The 23,628-nt window shown below is 35.1% G+C and overlaps 3 protein-coding genes and 1 pseudogene across 3 annotated transcripts; all 4 read left to right on the top strand.

Moving 5' to 3' along the window:
• Positions 1 to 2,104: 2,104 nt before the first annotated feature.
• Positions 2,105 to 7,260, top strand: LOC102926040 (olfactory receptor 8K3-like). Its single transcript, XM_076568654.1, has 2 exons — positions 2,105 to 2,139; positions 4,165 to 7,260. Exon 2 carries the CDS (start codon positions 4,188 to 4,190, stop codon positions 5,133 to 5,135), a length of 948 nt encoding a protein of 315 aa, XP_076424769.1. The 5' UTR covers positions 2,105 to 2,139; positions 4,165 to 4,187; the 3' UTR covers positions 5,136 to 7,260.
• Positions 7,261 to 13,812: 6,552 nt separating this feature from the next.
• On the top strand, positions 13,813 to 14,751 carry LOC102925720 (olfactory receptor 8K3-like). Its single transcript, XM_006989699.2, has one exon. The coding sequence runs from the start codon at positions 13,813 to 13,815 to the stop codon at positions 14,749 to 14,751; it is 939 nt and encodes a 312-aa protein (XP_006989761.1).
• A 2,262-nt stretch (positions 14,752 to 17,013) lies between these two features.
• Positions 17,014 to 17,802, top strand: LOC143272920 (uncharacterized; annotated as a pseudogene).
• Positions 17,803 to 22,401: 4,599 nt separating this feature from the next.
• Positions 22,402 to 23,343, top strand: LOC102925410 (olfactory receptor 8K5-like). The gene has a single exon (XM_006989698.2). It carries the CDS (start codon positions 22,402 to 22,404, stop codon positions 23,341 to 23,343), a length of 942 nt encoding a protein of 313 aa, XP_006989760.1.
• The last annotated feature ends 285 nt before the right edge of the window (positions 23,344 to 23,628 follow it).

The raw sequence follows: 23,628 nt of genomic DNA, 5'->3' as shown, positions 1-23,628 counted from the left end.
GATATGATAGGATGAAAGGTTAGATTAATGAACCTACTTTTAAAGAGCAACAACTTGTTTAAAAATGTTTTACATTGCTATGGATTTTAGCTTAGTGATACAAATTTAGAGTTGATTTTGTATATATATATATATATATATATATATATATATATATTCTCATTTAAGGTATTATGTTTATGTAACTCATTTAAATCATAATGGATAATTAAGAAATACAGATTAATAATTAGTTTCTATGATAGTCAAACTTATAGTCATGTTAAGTTTTCTAGGTATGCATAGATATAATTTAATTAGGTAGATAATCTTTAAACACTTCAAAGACCTACAGAATATGGCATTTAAAATGTTTTAAAAGCTTAGATTTCCTGGAAAATGAGACACATCTGCTCCTGGCAGCATCAATTTACTTCAGAGAGAAAGATGGGCATCAAAGACACTCCATATGGAGTTTATCTTCTTCTTGGCAAAAACAGCCATTTGGGCAAGAAACTGTTCTTGCCTGGACTGCTTGACAAAATGCTGTGGATATCACTCTGTATGCTGTGAATGTGTTGCTCTGATTTGGTTGATAAATAAAATGCTGATTGGCCAGTAGCCAGGTGGGACAAGTTTACAATGTTCTTCCTGTTTACTTAGGTAATATTATGTCCTTCTGGGGTCTTTGATATAGTTGAAGACTAGATGTAATTTTTCCTTGGTTATGATATGAGGTAAGATAGTTATGAAACCTTAGACTCACAAATATAGGAGCCAGGTGGGACAAGCTTACAATGTTCTTCCTGTTTACTTAGGTAATATTATGTCCTTCTGGGGTCTTTGATATAGTTGAAGACTAGAGGTAATTTTCCTTGGTTATGATATGAGGTAAGATGGTTATGAAACCTTAGACTCACAAATATAGGATAGATAGGATATTTTCTTTAAATTTGCCAAATATAAATGGACTGATTATTGTAACTATAATTCTTGCTTGATAACTGTTTTGTTATGTATAATTTTACTATGTTAAAGTTAAACCCTTCCTTTTTGATTAGACAGCAAAGGGGAGGTGCTGTGGGATGTTCTGTATGCTGTGAATGTGTTTCACTGATTGGTTGATAAATAAAAAGCTGATTGGCCAGTAACCAGGCAGGAAGTATAGGTGGGATAAGCAGACAAGGAGAATTCTGGGAAGAGGAAGGCTGAGTCAGCAGACACCAGTCCACCATCCAGGAAGCAGCATGTAATGGCATATAGGTAAAACCACAGAACATGTGGCGTCATATTAATTAACAGAAATGGGATGAGTTTAAATGTAAGAACTAGTCAATGGTAGGCCCAAGTTAATGGCTGAACAGTTTTAACTAATATAAGCTTCTGAGTGATTATTTTATAAGCAGCTGCAGGGTCTGTGGGGCTGGGCAGGACCAGAGAAAACCTCAGCTACAATTACTCATGCTGTTCATATATCAAATTATCATTCTGTAAAATATATTTTTAAAAATGAATTTAACAAATAAATGCAAAGATGTTGGGAATAACAATAATGTTTGTACTTCTATTTGTATGAGATACGGGGCAATTCATGGTAGAAAATATAATAAAATAGTTTTCTGAAAATATTTTCTGTTACTTGTTTCTATATAATATTGGTTCTTGTTATACAGAAATATTAAGTTTGTAAAAATGTAATTTATGATGTGTGGATTGTATGCCTGTCTTTTACTTCAGGCATTAAAGTATCACAAAATACAGAAAAATATAAACATTATTTAAAATAACCTCTATAAAAGTAACCTGTATTAAGTTTCTGCTATTGTTAGTGTAGGTATAAACCTATAAAATGCAACTTTATTAGAACACCATCAATATGTCTTTCAGGTCCAATGATTTGGTTCTTAGTATCTGAGATAGAGTTAATAAAGGTGAAAAGATGTCTACCATAACTCTCCTCACATGGGAATATAAGTATCTATCATATAATTATCAAATGTCTCACGGGCTCTGTTTGAAGCTTTCTAATGCCCAAGCAGAATTAGCAAATCGCTTTTGTTTGCCTAAGGAAGAATCCCAAGAGGTGATGAAAACTCATAAATCAGTCTAATGGAGTTGAGAACACACAGGGAAAATGCAAGAAAGATTCCTCATTTAGAGGTGAGTCGCCTGTATTTGTTTCTGAAAATCCTCCACAGAGTACACCTGACAACTTGTTATAGGTTGCTGAAATCTGGAGTTTATGGTGCTTGAAAAATCTGCCTTGAAAAGTAAAATAGAAAACAATTTTGGTTTAATTCTGTATACGGTACAGGGAGAAATTGGCCCATCTTTATTCATCTTTTATAATTAGTTCACAGAACCATTTGTTGAAGGGACTAGTCTTTCTCTACTGGATGGCTTTGACATAATTTGGACATGCACGCATAGACTTAGCCCACGTACTTACTGTAGTCCGTGATTTGTCTATTCTTTGGGAAACACTATGCTTGTTTTATTAATGTGTTTTAAATTAAGTGCTGAATTCATAATATGTGAGTCTTCAAACTTCTTTATTTTTCCTGTTTGCTTATTTTGACTACCTTGGAGACTCCTTGTATTCCATGTAAATCTTATTATTGACTCTTTTGCTCCCTTTTATAACTGGCATAGAGAATTTAAAAGCTGTTTAGAATTCTAGACAAATTTCATATTAACAGCAGTGAAACTGTTTTCCAATAAATAAATAAGACTGTTACTCATTTAATAATTTTCTTTATTTCATCAAAATTTTGTGTTTCTCAGGATAGAAATCTTTTTTTCTTAGTTATATTTATTACTTTATTCCTTAGATTCATATTTTAATTTATTTTTTATTCTTTCCTATTTTTCTTCTTTGAATTAGTATTAGACATATACATATATGTTAATTATATATATGCAATTGATATCCAAACAATGATCTAGTGCCCTGAAAATTTGCTGAATTAGTTTATTAAGGTTTTTTTTTTCCAGCATTTGATTAGGTTCTGCTAATGCTTAAGTAAAAGATGTTCCCCCACAGAAGCATATGTTTGGACATTTTGTCCCCAGGTAAAGGCACTGTTTTGCTAGAGTGTAAAACCTTAAGACAATGTCCATAGCTGGCAGACACATTTAGTGATGTAAGTTCAGGGTTACAACCCAGGTATGCCTCTGGAATGTGTGCACTGTTACCTTATTGACTGTCATATGAGCAAGAAGTTTCAAGGTCCTCTTGCCACAATTCAATCTGGCTAACATCCCTACCCCAATATGGTACACTGTATCCCCTCAACCAACTGGTTAGTGATAATAAATCCTGCCAACATTAAGTTTCTTGTCAAATCTTTGAACACAGAAACAAGAAAAATGACTAACATGGATTGCTTAAAATTTTCTAAAGAACAACAACAAAAAATCATGTTATCTGTGAATACAGCTATTTTATGCCTTTCTTTCTAATTTATAATTTTCCAATAGTTTATCTTATACTGATCTGGTAATCGTTTTAAAGTATTGTGCAACCTCCCCCCCTGCTCCCCTTTCCAAACCTTCCCTTATGCCCCTCTGTGCTTTCTTTTAAGTCATGGCCTCCATTTCTTTCAATTGATGATGAATGCATTTATGTATATACACAAATATTCCTAGCTATAACCTGCACAGTTGGTTTAAAAGTTTTATCTTTCATAGTTACTTCTGTGTTTTATAATTTACTCATAATTTTTACTCATATTCATAAGGGATGCATTTAGTTTTTTCATCTTACAGTAGATTTAACTATGGAAGTTTGATAACAAGGTAATTTAGGCTCCATGAATTGCAAAGGTGTTTGATACTTTTTATTCATTTAGGAACATCATGAGTAAGAGTGTTTTGTTTGTTAGATGCTTAGTGGAATTTAATTGAGTGGCATTGCTCATGCTTCTCTTTCACTTATGTCATCCATACTGGAAATAACAATTATATTTAAGATCCAGTGCTTCACTAACAATATTTCAGATAGTAACAGTTAACTCATACTTTATTTTGTAATCTTATGTGTATGTATTAATATATAAACATATTATAAAATGTATATTCATGGTATATAGTATAACATATATTGAATATTAAATACAAAATATTAAGTTGTTACTGTTGGGGTCTAATATATAATCTAATTATTATCTTTATATTTCTTACCAGCATAGGTTTCCTGAGTAGTCTAGATGGATACATACAATCTTACAGTGCTCAAGTACTTCATTCTAACTGGAATCACAGGTCTCCCTGAACTGGAGGCCCCCTTATTTGGACTTTTCCTCATTGTATACATGATCTCTGTGGTGGGTAATTTGGGCTTGATCATCCTCACCAAAATAGACTCCAGGCTTCAGACACCTATGTACTTCTTTCTTAGACAGCTGTCTTTCACTGACCTTGGCTATTCAACTGCTGTGGGGCCCAAAATGTTAATAAACTTCATTGTTGATCAACCTACAATTTCCTATCATTGGTGCTCAATCCAGCTGACCTTCTTCAGTGTGTTTATCACTACTGAAGTTTTTGTTCTGTCAGCCATGGCTTATGACCGCTATGTAGCCATCTGCCATCCACTACTCTACACAATTATCATGTCACAAAGATTGTGCCATGTGCTAGTGGCAATACCTTACCTCTATAGTATTTTTATATCTTTATTGACAATTATCAAGATTTTCATTTCATCATTTTGTGGCCATAATATCATCAGACATTTCTACTGTGACAGTCTGCCACTGATATCATTGTTGTGCTCAGACACACATGAAATTAAGCTGATAATTTTAATCTTTGCAACTTTTAATTTGGTTTCTTCTCTTCTGGTGATCTCCATATCCTACATCCTGATCCTTGTAGCAATTCTTAGGATGAACTCTTCAGAGGGCAGGCACAAGGCCTTTTCTACCTGTGGCTCCCATCTGACAGTGATAGTTATATTCTATGGGACTCTATTTTTTATGTATGCACAGCCAAAGTCCAATCACTCATTTGAAACTGGTCAAATGGCTTCTGTGTTCTATACACTGGTTATACCCATGCTGAATCCTATGATCTACAGTTTGAGGAACAAAGAGGTGAAGCAGGCCATTCATAGAAAATGTAAAATGTGTGTGAATATTCTACTTAAGTTGTAAAAGGATAGGATATAGTAAAAAGAAAATACGTGGTAATTTATATGTAGCATACCTAATATTCCTTTAGCTGGATAATACTGTCTTTTCAAATGGCCAAGATTCTAAGTGATGAGTACAGATATACAGAAAAACTAATTATTGATTAATTCATATTGATCACTTTTGTGTGACTTATATATTTGTAGGTTTTATAATGTAAAGTTGTACTTGGATTTCATTTCCACAAATCATGCCATATATCATGCTTCTTGTTCCCTTCAAATAAACTCATTTAAACTAAAAGCGTGATCCCTTAATGTGCATTTCATATCTAGTGCTGTAATTCCTAATATTGTAAAACATAAAGCATGTCTATATACACAATCACATGAGATCATATAATGTTCTGCTAGAAATCTTAGATGATGAAAGACAAGAGGAACAATTATAACTATTTCTATCCTTGAAACTTAAGAAAAGAAAAAGAAGGAGACAAAGAATAATCTCTGACTTTTTTACACGTGGTATCTAAAAAACTCTCAACAAGTGGGTCCCTCTTCACAGTCCTGGATGTCTCCTATGGAAGTTTGGTATTTATGTGTCTGCAGCCACTGTCTCATCATTCCTATGCAATGACAAAGTAACTTCTTTGTTTTATACCCTGGCATCCCCATGTTGGATGCCTTGATCTGTCGCGTGAGAAACTAAGATGTACAATATTCCCTACAAAGTACATGGAAACATTGCCCAATACTTTTTTCTTAAAATTAAAGAGCAATGTGACTCTAGCAAGTCATCATATGGATGTCACTCTTTCATTTATAAGACTTATAAAGAAGAGCAAGCCCATGAGGCCTCTACATATGTTTACAATTTCCTTGCCTTGTATTGTCACAATCAATTCATTATAATCAGGAACAGAAGAGCAAAATACTTCCTTAAGAAAGAGATGAGTTATAAATACAATTACTGATGCAATATTTTTCTGTGTGCAATGGACCAAAACTCCAGATAAATAGAATCATTCATTGTACTGTGTGACATGTGAGGATATGATCCTGTATTTTTTAAATTATTCTAATAAAATAACCAATGTCCTTGTGTCTATCTAACTGTATTTTTCACATTTATCCTCTTTTAACTTTAATAGTTGTCTATGATGTTATGTATAATCACTCTTATTAGTAGAACAGGAAATGTAGACATCTGACTGTTCTCAAATAGCCGCATTCCACACAGAAAAACTAAGGTCTTCATGTTCTGTTGTCTGTGTTTTCACCTTTACTGACTGCCTTAGCAAGTTATTAATCTTTAATACAGCAGCATGTTTACAATGACTCAGTCAGTGTAGCATTTGATTTTGTCAAAAATAACGTGTCTATATTTCATAGTATGAGAATTATTTTTGGCTTTTTTTTAAATTCCCCACACTGATTTACAGAATGGTTAGAAGAATTTGCAATTGTACCAAAAGTGAAGTAGGATTCCCTTTTCCCAGCATGTTTTCCAACATGTGTCATTGCTTGATCTATTCATCTCAAAGCTGTTTTGATTTACATTTCTCTAATTGGTAGGGATGATGAACACTTTTTAAAAGTATTTTTCAGTCATCTTTTTCTCCTTTTTAGTACTTTTTGTTGAGACCACGGGTGCATTTTTGAATGAGACATTTGGATTTTTGGCTATTAGTTTGCTTGTTTTAGTTCTTCCTATGATCTGAATATTAACCTCATGTACAATGATGTATAGCTGATAAAGATTTTTTGCTTATTCTATGGGCTTCCTCTTCACCTATGACACTACAGAAGCTTCTTAGTTTTATGATTTCCCACTTGTCAATTGTTGGCTTTCATTTTGATCAAATGAAGTCCCATTCGGGAAGCCCTTTCCTATACCTATATACTCTATGGTACTCCCTGAGTTTCCTCTTAAAGTTTCAGTGTCAGGATTTCACATTTAGGTCTTTGATCCATTTGGAGTTAGTCTTTGTGGAAGGAGATAGATATGAGTATAATGTCATTCTTTTGCCTGTGGATGTCCATGTCCCCCAGCACTGTTATGTTGAAGACACTTTCTTTTTTCTGGTTTTTATTATTGTTGTTGTTGTTGTCATCTTTGTCAAATATTAAATGGCTGAAGTGACTTGTACTCAGGTTTGGCCCTCCAATTTTCTTCTGATATTTACATGTCCACTTTTATGCCAGTACTATGTCTTTTAATTACTATAGTTATGAAAGATAACATAAAGCTATATATCCCAGCTCAGCCACTCTTTGACATATGCACAAAGGATTCAAGAGCCTACTCCAGAGAAACTTGCTTAGCTAGGTTCATGCTGTTCTGTTCACAAAAGCTAGGAAATGGAAACAACCCAAATGTTTTTCAACAGATGAATAGACAATGAAGATGTGGTATAAATATTCTACAGAATATTATTCAAGTGTAAAGAAAAACGAAATCATGAACATTATAGGTAAATGGATGGAAAACAGAAATGACCAAGCCAAACAAGACAAGATCTTACTTAGTGAAGTAACCTAGACCCAGAAAGACAAGTGTTGCATGTTCTCTCTCATCTGTGGTTACTAGCTCCAAGTATTCAGATGTGATACAAATTCACTCACCAGAAACTAAAAAGGGACCATTTCAGTGTTAGGATAGGCAAAGACTAAAGATAACAATAGAATAGTACTCATGATCTGATAGGAAAATTGAGAAAGGGGAGAGGGGCTCTAATTATAGAGGGAAGAAAGAGATAACTAAAGAGGAATGAGAGACATGGTAAAATAACAGAAAGCTGTCTTAATAAAAATTCATAAGGAATCATATGACTATTTGTCTTAAAACCTATTATATATATAATTGTACTGTATCTTTAAATGAAATTAGTTTAAATGAAAATTCCCCATCTGGACTGATGGTATTCCCCACAAGAGCCAAATACCAATAACAAAAATCCAATAGCAGACTTGAATAGACCTCTTTTTAGTTGTTGATTAGAGATGTCTACAGACTCCCCAAACAAGTAGCATATTCATATTGCACTTCGCTGCTCCCTAGTGGTGGAAGGTAAGTTCTTGTTTCTGTCAGATGTGGGGTTGGTGAAGACCTTTTCCCATTCTGTAGGCTGTCACTTTGCCTTGTTGACTGTATCCTTTGCTCTACAAAAGCTTCTTAGTTTCAAGAGGTCCCATTGATTGATTGTTTCTCTCAGTATCTGTGCTACTGGTGTTATATTTAGGAAGTGATCTCCTATGCCAATGCTTTCAAGACTACTTCCTACTTTCTCTTCTATCAGGTTCAGAGTATGGATTTATGTTGAGGTCTTTGATCCACTTGGACTTAAGTTTTTTGCACGGTGACAGATATGGATCTATTTGCAGCCTTCTACACGTTGATATCCAGCTATGCCAGCACTATTTGTTGAAGATGCTTTCTTTTTTCCATTGTACAGTTTTGGCTTCTTTGTCAAAAATTATATGTTCATAGGTGTGTGGGTTAATGTCAGGGTCTTCAATTCAATTCCATTGGTCTGCATGTTGATTTTTATGCCAGTACCATGCTGCTTTTATTACTGTAGCTCTATAGTAGAGCTTGAGGTCAGGATCATGATGCCTCCAGAGGTTGTTTTATTGTACAGGATTCTTTTGGCTATCCTTGTTTTTTTGTTTTTTGTTTATGAAGTTGAGTATTATTTTTTCCAGGTCTGTGAAGAATTGTGTTGGTACTTTGATGGGGATTGCACTGAATCTATAGATTGCTTTTGGTAAAATTGCCATTTTTACTATGTTAATCCTGCCTATCCATGAGCATGGGTGATCTTTTCATTTTCTGATATCTTCTTCAATTTCTTTTTTCAGGGACTTAAAGTTCTTGTTATATAGGTCCTTCACTTGCTTGGTTAGTGTTACCCCAAGGTATTTTATGTCATTTGTGGCTATTATAAAGGGTGATGTATCTCTGATTTCATCTCAGCTTCTTTGTCCATTGATTATAGGAGGGCTACTGATTTTTTTGAGTTGATCTTGTACCCTGCTATGTTGCTGAAGGTGTTTATAAGCTGTATCAGTTCCTTGGTCAAATCTTTGGGGTCACTCAAGTATACTATCATGTCATCTGCAAATAGGGAAAGCTTGACTTCTTCCTTTCCAATTTGTATCCCCTTAATCTCCTTATGTTGTCTTATTGCTCTGTCTAGAACTTCAAGTAGTATATTGGATAAGTATGGGGAGAGTGGACAGCCTTGCCTCGTTCCTGATTTTAGTGGAATCATTTTGAGTTTCTCTCCAATTAATTTGATGTTGGCCGTTGGCTTGATGTTACCCTGATTCCTAAACCAAACAATGATACAACAAAGAAAGAGAACTACAGACCAATCTCCCTCATGAACATTGATGCAAAAATACTCAATAAAATACTGGCAAACAGACTCCAAGAACACATCAAAACAATTATCCACCATGATCAAATAGGCTTCATCCCAGGGATGCAAGGGTAGTAAAACATACAAAAGTCCATCAATGTAATACACCATATAAACAAACTCAAAGAAAAAAAACCACATAATCATCTCAGGAGATGCAGAAAAGGGCATTTGACAAAATCCAACACCCCTTCATGATAAAGGTCTTGGAGTGATCAGGAATACAGGGAACATACCTAAACTTAATAAAGGCAATTTCCTATTTCTAAAGACGATATGGACTCAGATCCAGAGGACTCTGTGCTGGAACTGACCTGAATGCTTCCTATCTGATGACTAGCTTTCCCCAGGAGACACCATGCAAGCTTTCAAAGTGGGAAGTCAACCAAAACTCATACCCAGCTATGATGCTTATAAGTCACAACAACGAAGAGAATGAAACGATACCCCAAGAGTGCAATAGTAGTCTGCACACTTTGACAGTAACCAAAATCCACTGAACAAGAGGAAAATCATGCCTGGTATTGAGACTTGACCAGCTGTCCAGTGCAGGTGAAGCTATGGATCTTGAAAGAGAGCTTAAAACTGCCACATTAATAAACCTGCAGAATCCATAACTACATTCTAGACAACCAACAAATCCAAAGATAGTAGCCCAAAAAGAAAAAAAATATATAATAAAATAATAAAAATAAAATTAGAAAATATGACAATATTTATTTAGTTAGACATCACCTATTAAGAGATTCCTTAAATGTAAATTTATTGATTTTCCTGTTAAATGGTATAGTGTAGTTAAATAGAGAAATAAGTAAGATCTAAATATGTGGATTTTTTATAAGGCACTCTCTTTGCCCCTATAAAATTTCAAAGATCAAATGAGAAGAAATAAAATGAAATGTCCCAGTATGAAGTTTAGTTTATTAGTTAGTTTTGTGTATTGAATATCTGTGTAGGACACATCACTTAATGCCTTCCTTTTCAACTGTAAAAGGCATCAGTGTGTTTCCATTCATTCATGGGATGGCTGAATTACACGAGCCAGAATTATGACCTTATAATGCCTTCATTTATAATGAAAATATGATTTAAGGAGGTGGATATAATTTCCAGTTATTAATTGTTTGATTGTAATGTCTAATTTTATGTATGAATTTGACAGACCTAAAGAATGCCCCAATAGTCAATGACTGTTATTTCTACTAGTGCTTGAAAAGGTCGATTGATGAGTCCATGTAAAAAATAAATAGGCATAGAGAAATCTACTATGGCCTCAACCATGGACATGGAGCTACAGGCAACTGAGGAATTCTAAGAGTAGGAGATGCAGTCTTCACACGATAGACCTCCCAAACTGGTTACCCAAAAACAAGTGGCCAGCCCTTAAAACACATGCATACAAGTAACATTATTTGGGCTGAGCAAGTTGTATTTACACACACACACACACACACAGAGAGAGAGAGACAGAGACAGAGACAGAGACAGAGAGACAGAGACAGAGACAGAGACAAACAGACAGATACACATATGGATATATATATATATATATATATATATATATATATATATATATATATATATATATATATGTTTACATACTTAGGAATGTGTGTGTGTGTGTCTGCGTGTAAAAATTGTAAAAAACAATTAAAAATAAAGTGTATGAATTTGAACAGGAACAAGGGATGTGTTCATAGGAAAACTGGGGGGAGGAAAGAGAATGAGGGAAACAAATGTAACTATATTTATAATAAAATGATGTATATGTCTTCCATACACACACACACACACACACACACACACGCACACACACACACACACACAATTACAGTGGAACCTCTTGGCCTGCCATCAAACTGTGGCCATTAAGGTTTTTAAGCCTTTAGTCTAAGATTAGACCCACTTGTATTTCATAGTCATTCTGGGGAATTTCTTAGTCTCCATATGACACACACATACACATAGAGAAATGCACGTAGAGACAGAGACTCAGAGGGATAGAGAGACACATAGGGAGAGAGTCAGTTTGAATCCTGTTTGCTGAAGATCCTTAAATGAATCACCTGCAATTAATGTTCCTGACTAACAACCCGTGAGCAAAACCTAAGTATTTTCAAACTCAAATACTTTAGGGACATGCAACTAATTGCATGGTATTTCTTTAGTAAGCATCAATTCTCCAAAGATTAAAATACATAAATTCATAAATGGCTCTAAGTAGTGTAAGGATGACATGCCAGAGCCAGACAGAAACTTCATAGATGTCATTGTAGGTAATAAGCAGAATGTTTCTATGAGGACTTATGCTAGATACATTCATGATTCTTTCAAAGATTCCTGCAAAGCTTTCTATCACTCTTCAATGCCTGCATATAAATAGCTTCCCACATTTTTTTGGTTACATTTATAATTTAATATTATAGTGTGGGTAAACAAGCTATATGCCCATAAGAGTCTTTTAAAAATCATGGTATTGCTTTCAATGATTAAGTTTTATATAACTAACTTTATCTCTAACAGAAAAGAAACAGACCCAATGAAGCGCTGCTGAAAAGATACGTCATTAGTATTTTTAACGGCAGAATCACACAGCTGCTTTCTTTTGAAAGTACAAGCTTTCTTTTGAAAGTCCAAATATTTAGACATTGGATTTCCTTAGATTTTCTTTTTGATCTTTTGAAAAACAATCTAGGCTTCAAATATTATTTAAGTATATGTACAAATCCAGTTCTTCCACGACATTTAAAAGTAAAATGGGAATGCTCATGTTTTCCCATAAATAACATGATTATGAAAATGAATGTATTGAAGTACTCAGACGTATGTCCGTGATGCAGTGTCAAGAATGTTCTTCCATTCTAGTGGAATGTGACAGGCTCCAGGAAAAAAAATCTAAAAACAATAGACAACATTATAAGAAAATTATGTTCCTTTTATAGAACTCTAAAAGAATGTCTTTTCATTATCTGATATATAGAAAAGTTTTATTGACAACACACATTATACTTTATAGCATTTGATGATTGTAGAAAAAAAGATGAAGAAAAATAAGAATAAATTTATGGTTTTTAATATTTACTATAGCTATCTGATAATTTCATCTGATTTAAATTTCTGTATTTCTCATGTGAGGAAGACATATTCTGGGAAGCTGGTAAGACATAATGAGGTCTCAACATCATAAGCAATATTTCAATTAATGTACTTGCAAGTCATAATTAATGAGTTGTATGTTTAATGTAACAAAGTATATGATTTTATATTCCTCACAGTTAATTTAGAGACTTTTCTCTACCATTTTTATTAACAGCTATCATATCTGTGTAGGACTCATTTGTCTCTTAAGGCAGTGTTGGTACTCATAAAAGCTTTAAAATGGGAGACTAGTTTGTAGATATATGCCTTCCTCCTCTCAGAAGACTTTCAAGGACATGCTGTTTATATATCCATAAGTGTAATGAGCTTTAGAAACCAGCATTTTTGCCAAAATAACCCTTTGTTAGGACTGTAACAAGATATAGCACTGAAAATATTAATGTATAAACATTATACACATTATATATGTGTGTCTTATACACATTTTCTAAACTTTTCTAGTCAAGACACAATTATTAAAAATCAAAATATAACAGACTTTTATTTTCACACAAAGACACTTAATATCCACTCTGATGTTTACTCTGACCCTATGATCTGTTTTCTTATTTTAAATTTTATTTATTTATTTATTTATTTATTTATTTATTTATTATAGCTAAATAATTGGCTGCATTGATGGATGTGCACCATGTGCATGCCTGGTGCCTTCAGAGGCAAAAAGAGAGCATAAGAAACCTGGCAATAGGAGTTAAGTAAGCTGCCACATGGGCGCTATAACATTGACTTTATAAAAACAACTAGCTGAAAACTTTAAAATAGTACAATAATAATTATATATGAAACTACAAAATTCATAACATTGATTCTACTTTTAAATGTCATTTTCTATTTATATCTTGTCTCACTTCTGACAAAGACAATGCAATTATGCCCTGAGTTAGTACTGCATTATTTAAATAAAACTTAACTTAAAACCCCTAATCTATCTCTGTCTCTCTTAAATTCTAGTTAAAATTTTTATTAGTAAAGATATTGTCATTTTCAAATAACATAACTGGAAATTTCAGATGTGTCTAATTTACATTTGTTACAGATTTTCCCAGAAGATAATGCAGAAAAGTTATTGGGTGGACTGATGTATCAATCCAGAACATCAGTTAGCTATAAGGCCAGATGGAGACACCCAACCTCACAGTGGTGGCTGAATTCATCCTGCTGGGCATCAATGACCGTCCTGAGCTACAGGCTCCATTGTTCGGATTGTTCCTCATCATCTATCTGATCTCATTGGTTGGCAACATGGGCATGATCATTCTCACCATGATGGATCCCCGGCTGCAAACACCAATGTACTTCTTTCTCAGACACCTGGCTATCACTGATCTTGGTTATTCTACAGCTGTTGGACCCAAAATGCTGGTAAATTTTGTTGTGGATCAAAATACAATCACTAATCATCTTTGTGCAACACAGCTAACTTTCTTCCTTGTGTTCATCATTTGTGAACTTTTCATTCTGTCTGCAATGTCCTATGACCGCTACGTGGCCATCTGTAAGCCTCTGCTCTACACTGTCATCATGTCACAGAGGGTATGTTGGATGCTAGTGGCAGTTCCTTATTTCTATAGTGTAATTATTTCTCTTCTAATCACTATAAAAATTTTTGCTCTACCCTTTTGTGGCTACAAGATCATTAGTCACTTCTGTGATAGTCTCCCTTTAATATCATTGCTCTGCTCAAATACACATGAAATTGAAATTATAATTTTGATTTCAGCAGGGTTTAATTTGGTTTCCTCTCTAGTGGTCCTCCTATTTTCTTACCTACTCATTCTTATAGCCATTTTTAGGATGAATTCAGCTGAAGGAAGGCAGAAAGCTTTGTCTACCTGTGGGTCTCACTTGACAGTGGTCATCGTCTTCTATGGGACGTTGATATTTATGTATGTGCAGCCTAAGTCAAGTCACTCCTTTGACACTGATAAGGTGGCATCCATCTTTTATACCCTGGTTATCCCCATGTTGAATCCCTTGATCTATAGTCTAAGGAACAAAGATGTAAAATGTGCCCTACAAAGGTTGTGGAAAATATTATGTAATGTTTTTTCTTAATGTTTTACATAAAATGAATCCTATAAATTTTAATATAGGCATTTTCATTTCTATGTGTGTATATAGTTTAATAGGAAGCAAAGAGAAATCATCCAACATGTACTTATCTAGTGTCTTAAAATTTTTCACCCACTTTTGGTTGTTCTAAATAAATAAATTAAACATAGAAAATATACTTTTAATTGAAATTTGTTAAATTTTCTAAGAAACTTCATAAGTTTAATAAAGGAATGATCTAGTATAAGGAATAATTTAATTTTCATTAGTTACCAGATAAATAAGAACTAAAATGAAAATGAGATACAGCCTGTGCATATTCCATTTTTACTTTTGTATTTTATGTTATTACTAATATGGCCCTCACTGGCCTATAATTCTTTACATAAACCACTCTGGTCTTGAACTCATTGAGGTCCATGTGCCTCTCTCTCATCAATGCTAAAATTAAAAATGTACACCACCATGCCTGGCTCCCATTACTATCCAAAGGATCATTGGTTCTCTGTCATATCAGAGGAACAGAAGGTGGAAATTGGGGTTCAGGGTGTCAGCCCACCAGAAGAAAAACTTTCTGATGGATATAAAACTCATTAAGCAAGGCCATGAATCTACAGACTCCAGAATGTTTTTTTGATTCTGTTGTCCTTCTACATATTTGCTGCTACAATCTTTCTCTGGCATCTGTTATGAAGTGTGTCACTATGGAGTGTCTCCCACTGCCTATATTGTAATATGTTTATATCATAAAAACATCCCAATCTACTGGGCATTTATATCTGTGGATTGTCAGGAAAATGACTCCTCCTTAAACTGTACTGTCGAAGTTGGTAATGAGAATTTTGATGAATAAAAATGAATACAAGGAAATGCTACACAGTCAGGGCTTATGAGTCCCACTTAGGAGCTGCTTCAGATCACAGCTCAGATTTATGATTTAGGAAAATATTTGAGTCCTAGAGCCAGGCTCGTTTAAATTCCTTTGATCTTAATGCTGAGAAACACAGCCACAGGTTTCTTATGTGCCGTTAATTAGTACTAAGCTTCAAAATAGTTTTAGATTAGACCAGATGCCTTGCTAATGATCTTTAAGATAAACATTCTCAGAAAAATCAATCTTTAGTTCACAAGGACACACTGAACTGTCTGGCTAGGTCCTAAATACAAAATAGCTCAATCATTGCTAGCTGGCAATTATTGATTAATGATTAATTCTTTGCACCCATTCCTGATCTCAATTTGAGAAAATAATTTCTGACTAGTTAGGATTACAGAAAATAATTTGACTCTGTAGCCCGAAAAATAAGGCTACAGATTTGACAGTCAGGAGTCACACACAAGGCAGGAAGTACATTTTGAGATTTAAAGTGCCACAGTATCTTGGAAGTGCAGACATGAGCTGATGCTAAAGATATGGGACCTGAGCCTGAACTAAAGTATCTGTGGCATTCCAGGTGTCTCCCTGTCCCAGGACTTGAGCTAACACTCTCCTGCCCTCTGTGATAGGAGAGGGCATCCAGATTCATGGCTATAGACCAAATACTACTGTTATTAAAAAGAAAAGTAGTGATAAAATTACTCCTAATGATGTTCTTCTGTACTCATATATCAATGCCTTTTTTCAGCCATCATCAGACAAGCTTCCTTCTGCAGCAGATAGGACAAATACAGAGATCCACATCCAGACAGGAGAGAGAGAGAGAGAGAGAGAGAGAGAGAGAGAGAGAGAGAGAGAGAGAGAGAGAGAGCGCTTAGAATTCTCAATTCTAAATGGGATGTCTTTATAAAATCCCTCCCCCAGAGCTCAGAGAACCCTGCAGAAGAGAAAGCAGAATGTAAGAGCCAGAGAAAATAGAGGACAACAGGAGAACATGGCCCTCTAAATCAACTGAGCAAAGCTCAAGAACTCACAGAGACTAAAGCTGTAAGCACCATGCATGCAGAGGTCTTCACCAGGTCTTCTATGTATATGTTATGGCTTTGAGTTTAGTGTTTTTAATGAGACTCTTAAGTGTGTGAAGAAATGGGTCCCTGATCCCTGTGTGTTCTCTTGGGTTCTTTTTCTTCTGCTGGTTTGCCTTGTCCAATATCGTTGCGATGTTTTTTTTTTTATTTCTATATTTTATATTGTTATATTTTGTTGTTATCTCTTAGAAGCCTATTATTTTTATGAAAGACAAAAAAGGAGTGGATCCCCCAGGGTGGCCATGGCTCGCTGGCCTGGGCGTAGCCGCCCAGTGTCGCGGGAGCCCAGCGGAGCACACCATGGTGGGCCTCAACTCACTGGAGGCAGTGAAGCTAAAAATCCAGGCCCTACAGCAGCAGCAGAGGTACAACGCAGAGGACCACGTGCAGGGCATGCAGCACCAACTGGAAGCCAAAAGCGAGCAGCACTAGAAAGCTGAAGGAGTTGTGGCTGCTCAACTGCCGCATCCAGCTGTTGGAGGAGGAGCTGGACCACGCTGAGGAGTGACTGGCCACAGCCCTGCAGAAGCTAGAGGAGGCAGAGAAGGCTGTAGATGAGAGAGAGAGAGAGAGAGAGAGAGAGAGAGAGAGAGAGAGAGAGAGAGAGAGAGATATGAAGGTGACAGAGAACCGAGCCATGAAAGATGAGAAGGTGGAGATCCAGGAGACGCAGCTAGAAGAGGCCAGGCACATAGCCAAGGAGGTTGACCTCAAGTTCAAGGAGGTAGCGCCTGGAGGGCAAGCTGAGGAGGACAGAGGAGTGTGCAGAGGTGTCCAAACTAAAGTGTGGCAACCTGGAAGAGGGAACTCAGAATGTCACTAACAACCTCAAGTAACTAGAGGCTATTTCTGAAAAGTATTTTGAAAAGGAGGATAACTATGAAGAAGAAATTAAGCTTCTGTCTGACAAACTGAAGGAGACCGAGACCCGAGCTGAGTTTGCAGAGGACAGGTTCCAAACTGGAGAAAACAATAGATGACCTGGAAGAAAAACTTGTCCAGGCCAAAGAAGAGAATGCGGGCTTACATCAGACTCTGGATCACACATTAAACAAACTTAACTGTATATAACCCAAACCAGAAGAGTCCTGTTCCAACACCAACAGGACTCCAGAGAGTGTGCCGTGTCATCCTGTCTTGTAAGAAGTTCCTCGTGTTACTGTGTTTCCACCTTGCTGGAAATGCTAAGCAGACAATGAATTCATGACCGAATATTTCGCATCAGACAAGCTTTGAGCACCAATTAAGTGTCTTTCCTTTTTCTTTTAAATGGCACCAGCTCCTTCAGCTAGTCTTGTTCTTAAATTGCATTTATTCCTAAAATAGGCGGGGAATTTCACACTTAGTGCAGTTGCTTAAAGCTGAGGGCCTTTGGTTCCTGGGAATTAGTCAGCCCTACACTTTCAAACACAGGCTCAAGTATCTGATAGTATCTGATCGCTCTTGGGGAAGTTATGGGAGGCTGGGAGTTGTCACAAGAAAAAGTGTAAGAATTTTCCACATAGAGGAAAAATTAAGAAGAGGCTAATATGGGAAGTCAAGTCATAGCTAGATTGCCCTGATCATGCTGAGTTGTCTCCACACTCCACTGTGCAGAACAGATTTTTAAGCATTCCAAGTGAGGATGCTAGGGTGATTGCCCACATGTCTTCTGATAGATCCTTGATTCTGTTCCATGTGCGTTTTCCTTTCACTCCAAAATTGTTCTCTGAGGAGCAAGTGTCTTATCCCAGGACTTATCTGCTGTGATCTAATGACATGCTCAGCAAGGAATATAGCAGAGTCCAATCTTTTTCAGATCAGTCATGTCAAAGACTGCTAGCAAAGTCAGGCACCGTGGTGCACAGTTTTATTACCAGTGCTCAGTAGACAGAGGCAGGTGGATCTCTTGTGAGTTTAAAGCTGACCTGATCTACAGAGTAAGTTACAAGCCATTCAGGGCTACATAGTGAGATCCTGTCTCAGATAATAATCAAAAAGACTGCTAGCCATCAATACATTGAGGAGACTGTTCTAATAACAAATGTTAGGCCACAAAAGGTCCCTCCAGCAGCAAATGGATAGAAAAAGGAAGTGGTTTAACTTCATCTCCATTGCTCAGGGAACAACAAATAGAAGCCTGACTTTACCAAGACTTGAATTCCTTCAGAAGTGACACTAATAGAAGACCAAGATACTCATGATTGAACTGGATGTGGAGTATTTTGTAGGGTGCACATTTCTTTGGGCTCTGTTGTAGTTTTGCTTTCTCAGTTAACATATCAGACTAAAACATTCCACATTCCCTAACAGTGTGGAGACAACTCCATTTTATAGTTCTGACTGAAAATTGCCCTGCTTCTAGCTTATCTGAACCCCTGCCCCACACTCCTATTTATTAAGCATCATACTACCAGGGAGATGAACTTTTAGCAAACTGTGCAATTGAATAAAACCTACTCGGTTTAAGATTCTTGCAATTGTATCATATGTGATAATACTACTTTTTCTACATTTTGGTCAAATACAGTTTTACATAAAAAAGAAAGGGAGTGGATCTGAATAACAGTGGTGGTAGGAGGAACTAGGATGAGGAACTAGGATAAGAAAGGGGAAACTGCAATAAGTATATATTGTATAGGTAAAGGATCTTATCAAAGACAAAAAGTAAAGATGCAGTAAATTTATGCAATAATGTAATATAGCAAAACTTTAAAAGGATTAACTTAAGAAGGAAACACATTATTGAAAGACTAGACCTTTTATTTTCTCTACTTATATGGCATGTAATATCTATATATAAAAAGTTGATTAGTACTTGAATCTGAGAAAAGATTTGGAAATTTAAAGATGAAACAAATTTGCAAAACATGGATACAATCTAGGACATGGAGGAAATTTTTTGGTGTTGAAAATATTCTGTGTATTGATTTAGGTGTTGCACAGTAAGTTCAAAGAGCATATAGCTTTTAAAACATCAATTTGTATGATTTATATTTCATTACATGTAAATGCACCTCAATTCTTATGCATATTGAAGTCACCTCAGCAATTAATATTGGTATCATGGCAATGTCTATTATCCCAAGGGACCCATGCCTTTACTCAGGGTGTACAACAATTGGGTCCTCATTACAATAGCATGTTGCATTGCAATAGGTTACAAAGGACAGACATATTTGTCTCAATCTCAAAAGGAAAACCTCACATCAAATATTTTAGCTGTTATAATATGGCTTTCAGAAGGACACAGCTGGGTGTCTTTAGGAATTGTAACATCTAACTCATAAATGTAGGTTGAACAATAAGTCTAATGTCTCTCAAATGTTTCCCTAAGTAATAGTCTAAAAGGAAGACTTCTTATGTGACAGCAATAATGCATGCATAATTACATCATGATTTTGAAAGTGTTCCACTTTTAAAGGGTTAAAGCACATTTCAAATTATTTCCCATGATGACATTAATAATTGATGCCCTTTAAATAAATGAATAAATTATTTAAGTTATTCAGGTCTCTGTGGGATTCACAGGCTATTTATTTTGTCTGTCTGCTTCTCCACAGTTATCTCTATATTCCCCTTGGAGAGCACACAGGGTGTCCCAGACAATTAGAAATACACAACAAAATCTTAAGTGTCTAAGATGATCCAGATGTGATCATCTGAATAAATTCATGATATTTCCCCAGGGAACATGAGAAAGAGCAACAAAAACCATAAATTCTTGCTACTGAAAGAGAAAATACAGGTGATTTAGAATATGAGAATTTGATCCTTTTGTGGAAGGTAAGTGATTTATTGTATTTAGTATAGACTCCAGCATGCAAATGTGTTCATAACATTTCTGGCCTCTTGCTATTGGCACTATTTGATCCCTTGAAACACATGGCAAACAGTGCATTCACTTGTGCTTCCTATGGAGTTGCATTGCGGATGTAGGACATTAAATTTTGTCATTTGAACAGATCTCCCAGATCCACTATATTTATGAGGAGTAGTGAGAGATACATCAACAATTCATCAATCATCTCACACATTAGAAAATAGTAAAATAATTATTTTTAGAAGCAAAATAGAATGGCACATTATATTTGGTTTAGATATAAAGAAAAATTAAGTTCTGGTGTGAATCCTATATAATGATAAACAACAAAATGTTATTTTTACATTTAAAATAAACTGACTTTGCTTAAGAGTAGATATAAATTCACAACACAAATAATACAAACAAGAAATCTATACTTGATAAAATTTCCTACTGAAAAGGATGCATGTGCAAAAGAATTTTTTAATATGAACATTTCCATAAAATATTTTATGTACTAAACATTTTTATTTAGCAATGATGCTTGGATAGCAGCTAGTAGGTTAACACTAGTGCTGCCCATGTTGACAAGCCTACTCTCATTTTACTTGACTAAGCATGAAACTCTTGATTACTTCTACAGTGGGAAACCATGCTGACAATGGTGAAGGTTCTCACTGACCAGGACTGAACCAATACAGGGAAGTAATGGGGTGAAATGGGCTAATGTACTTTCACTATCTTCTCTCAAAGAAATAATATGCTTCTCAGCTTATTGTGCAAATTTATTAAACGAAGAGGAAATACCACTGAAATATATTCAATCACGATGGCTAACTTTATAAATATTCCCTCATTCAGTTGTATTAGTAATAGTAAGTAAAAAGTAGTACATATTGTAAAAAAAACTAAGTAAATATTTCCTAAGTCCCTGCCACTTCTATATTGTGCTATAAAATAATTGTGCAAAAATATACAAAGAAAATATTTGAATACTAATATTTTAGCAGGAATGTATCCAAACATTGTATCTGGAAGCTTAAAATAAATGAATAATCTATTGAGAAGAACAAAAATAAATTATAAGTGCAAGTTGAGATACAAGCAACCAATACCTAAATCTCATTGGAGCACACACACAATATCTATTAGCAAGATATTTTATTCATACAATATCAAGCACAATTCCATATATTGTGCTGTTTTCAGATGACTTTTCTCTAACAGACTAGAAATTATTATTGAATGATAATTGCATTCAATAATAATTTCTTTTCATCATTATGATGAAATTATGATGAATTAATTTCAATTCATCATTATGAAATTCCAGATAATAGTGCAGTCCAACTCATCAATGCACCCATAATAGCATGAGCAAAATAGGGGGGAAATTGTCATAGAATATTAAAATGAGCACACTTGACTCTGGGCAAAATACATTTATTTTGGGAATATTTATAAAAATATCCAATTATGTATTTCTATTTCAATGTCTCCCAAAACTTAGAAATATTTAAGAAACTATAATAGTCAAGAAGATTGTTTCATTCTATCATAGTCTTACTCTTCAAGAACACAAAATTCCATACAAAATTCAGACAAAATGAAGATTCATTCTAACAAACCAAGCTCTTTGTATAAAGTAACATTTGAATATTAATATCCATGTTTGACAAGTGTGTGTGATTAAAAATAATGATATGTAAATTTATTGTACATCAGTATATGTCTTCTGGAAAACTTCACTTGCAAAGTAGAATAGTGTATACGTTCATTTAAAAGATCACGTACAAATTTTGTTTGTGACCTGTTATTTACAAAGCAGCTGTTCGTCCTAGAAATACAACTTAATAAAAATTGAAAACTATGTTTGCTTTTTCTAGAGGACATAACTGGATAAAATGGGGCAAAAGAATACAACCTCACTGCCTGAGTTCATCTTGATGGGAATCACACAGAGCACTGAACTTCAACTCCCTTTGTTCGGAGTCTTCTTCATCATCTATGCTGTCACTGTGGTGAGCAACCTGGGCATGATCATTTTGACCAAGCTGGACTCTCAGCTATGCACACCCATGTACTTCTTCATCAGACACTTGGCTTTCATTGATCTTGGGAATTCCACTGTAATCTGTCCCAAAATGCTGGCGGGTTTTCTTGAGGATCAAAAAACCATTTCATTCTATGCATGTGCCATACAGTTGTCATTCTTCCTCATGTTCATTATCAGTGAACTCTTTATCTTGTCCGCAATGGCCTATGACCGCTATGTAGCCATCTGCAACCCTTTGCTCTACAATGTCATCATGTCTCAGAGACTTTGCCATGTGCTTGTGGGCATTCCATACCTCTACAGCACCTTCCAGGCTCTGCTGTTCACCAGTAAGATTTTCACACTAACTTTCTGTGGCTCTAACATCATCAGCCATTTCTACTGTGATGATGTTTTCTTGTTACCTATGCTGTGCTCAAATGCTCAAGAAATACAATTGTTGATCATATTATTTTCAGCATTGAATTTGATCTCCTCTCTTCTGGTAGTCCTTGGATCTTACATTCTGATTCTGCTAGCCATATGTCGAATGCATTCTGCAGAAGGCAGGAAAAAAGCTTTTTCTACCTGTGGGTCTCATCTGACAGTGGTTGTGGTGTTCTATGGAACTCTACTCTTTATGTACTTGCAGCCTAAATCCACTCACTCCTTAGAGAATGATAAAATAGCCTCTGTATTTTATACCTTAGTAATCCCCATGCTTAACCCCCTGATATACAGTTTAAGGAACAAGGAGGTAAAAAATGCCCTGTACAGGGTATTAAAGAATCAATTTAAAATTAACACTTAATATCCAGTATTATATGTTATTACAATAAATTATAAAAAGGCAAATTCTATTTTGCAATATTCTTTTGTTTTTGCATATCATTAAGACAACTTGGATTTTTATCACATTCTTTATCTTTCTTATCAGCATAGTTTTTTCATTTATTTCTTATTCTATCCATTTTTTAGAAGATTTTTAATTTTTTGTGAGATTTCCCATTCCTTCCTCTAAACCCTCCCATTTACCCGTCTCCACTATCCTTCAAATTCATTGTCTATTTTTAATTGTTATTGCATGCATATATTT

This window comes from Peromyscus maniculatus, chromosome 4, assembly GCF_049852395.1.
Source record: "Peromyscus maniculatus bairdii isolate BWxNUB_F1_BW_parent chromosome 4, HU_Pman_BW_mat_3.1, whole genome shotgun sequence".
Lineage (NCBI taxonomy): Eukaryota > Metazoa > Chordata > Mammalia > Rodentia > Cricetidae > Peromyscus > Peromyscus maniculatus.
The sequence above is the reverse complement of the archived record's forward strand: the minus strand, read 5'-3'. Positions and strand labels throughout refer to the sequence as shown.

Excerpts from the sequence above, each read along its gene's own strand:
- LOC102926040 (XM_076568654.1), top strand. The coding sequence starts at position 4,188 with ATGGATACATACAATCTTACAGTGCTCAAGTACTTCATTCTAACTGGA.
- LOC102925720 (XM_006989699.2), top strand. The coding sequence starts at position 13,813 with ATGGAGACACCCAACCTCACAGTGGTGGCTGAATTCATCCTGCTGGGC.
- LOC102925410 (XM_006989698.2), top strand. The coding sequence starts at position 22,402 with ATGGGGCAAAAGAATACAACCTCACTGCCTGAGTTCATCTTGATGGGA.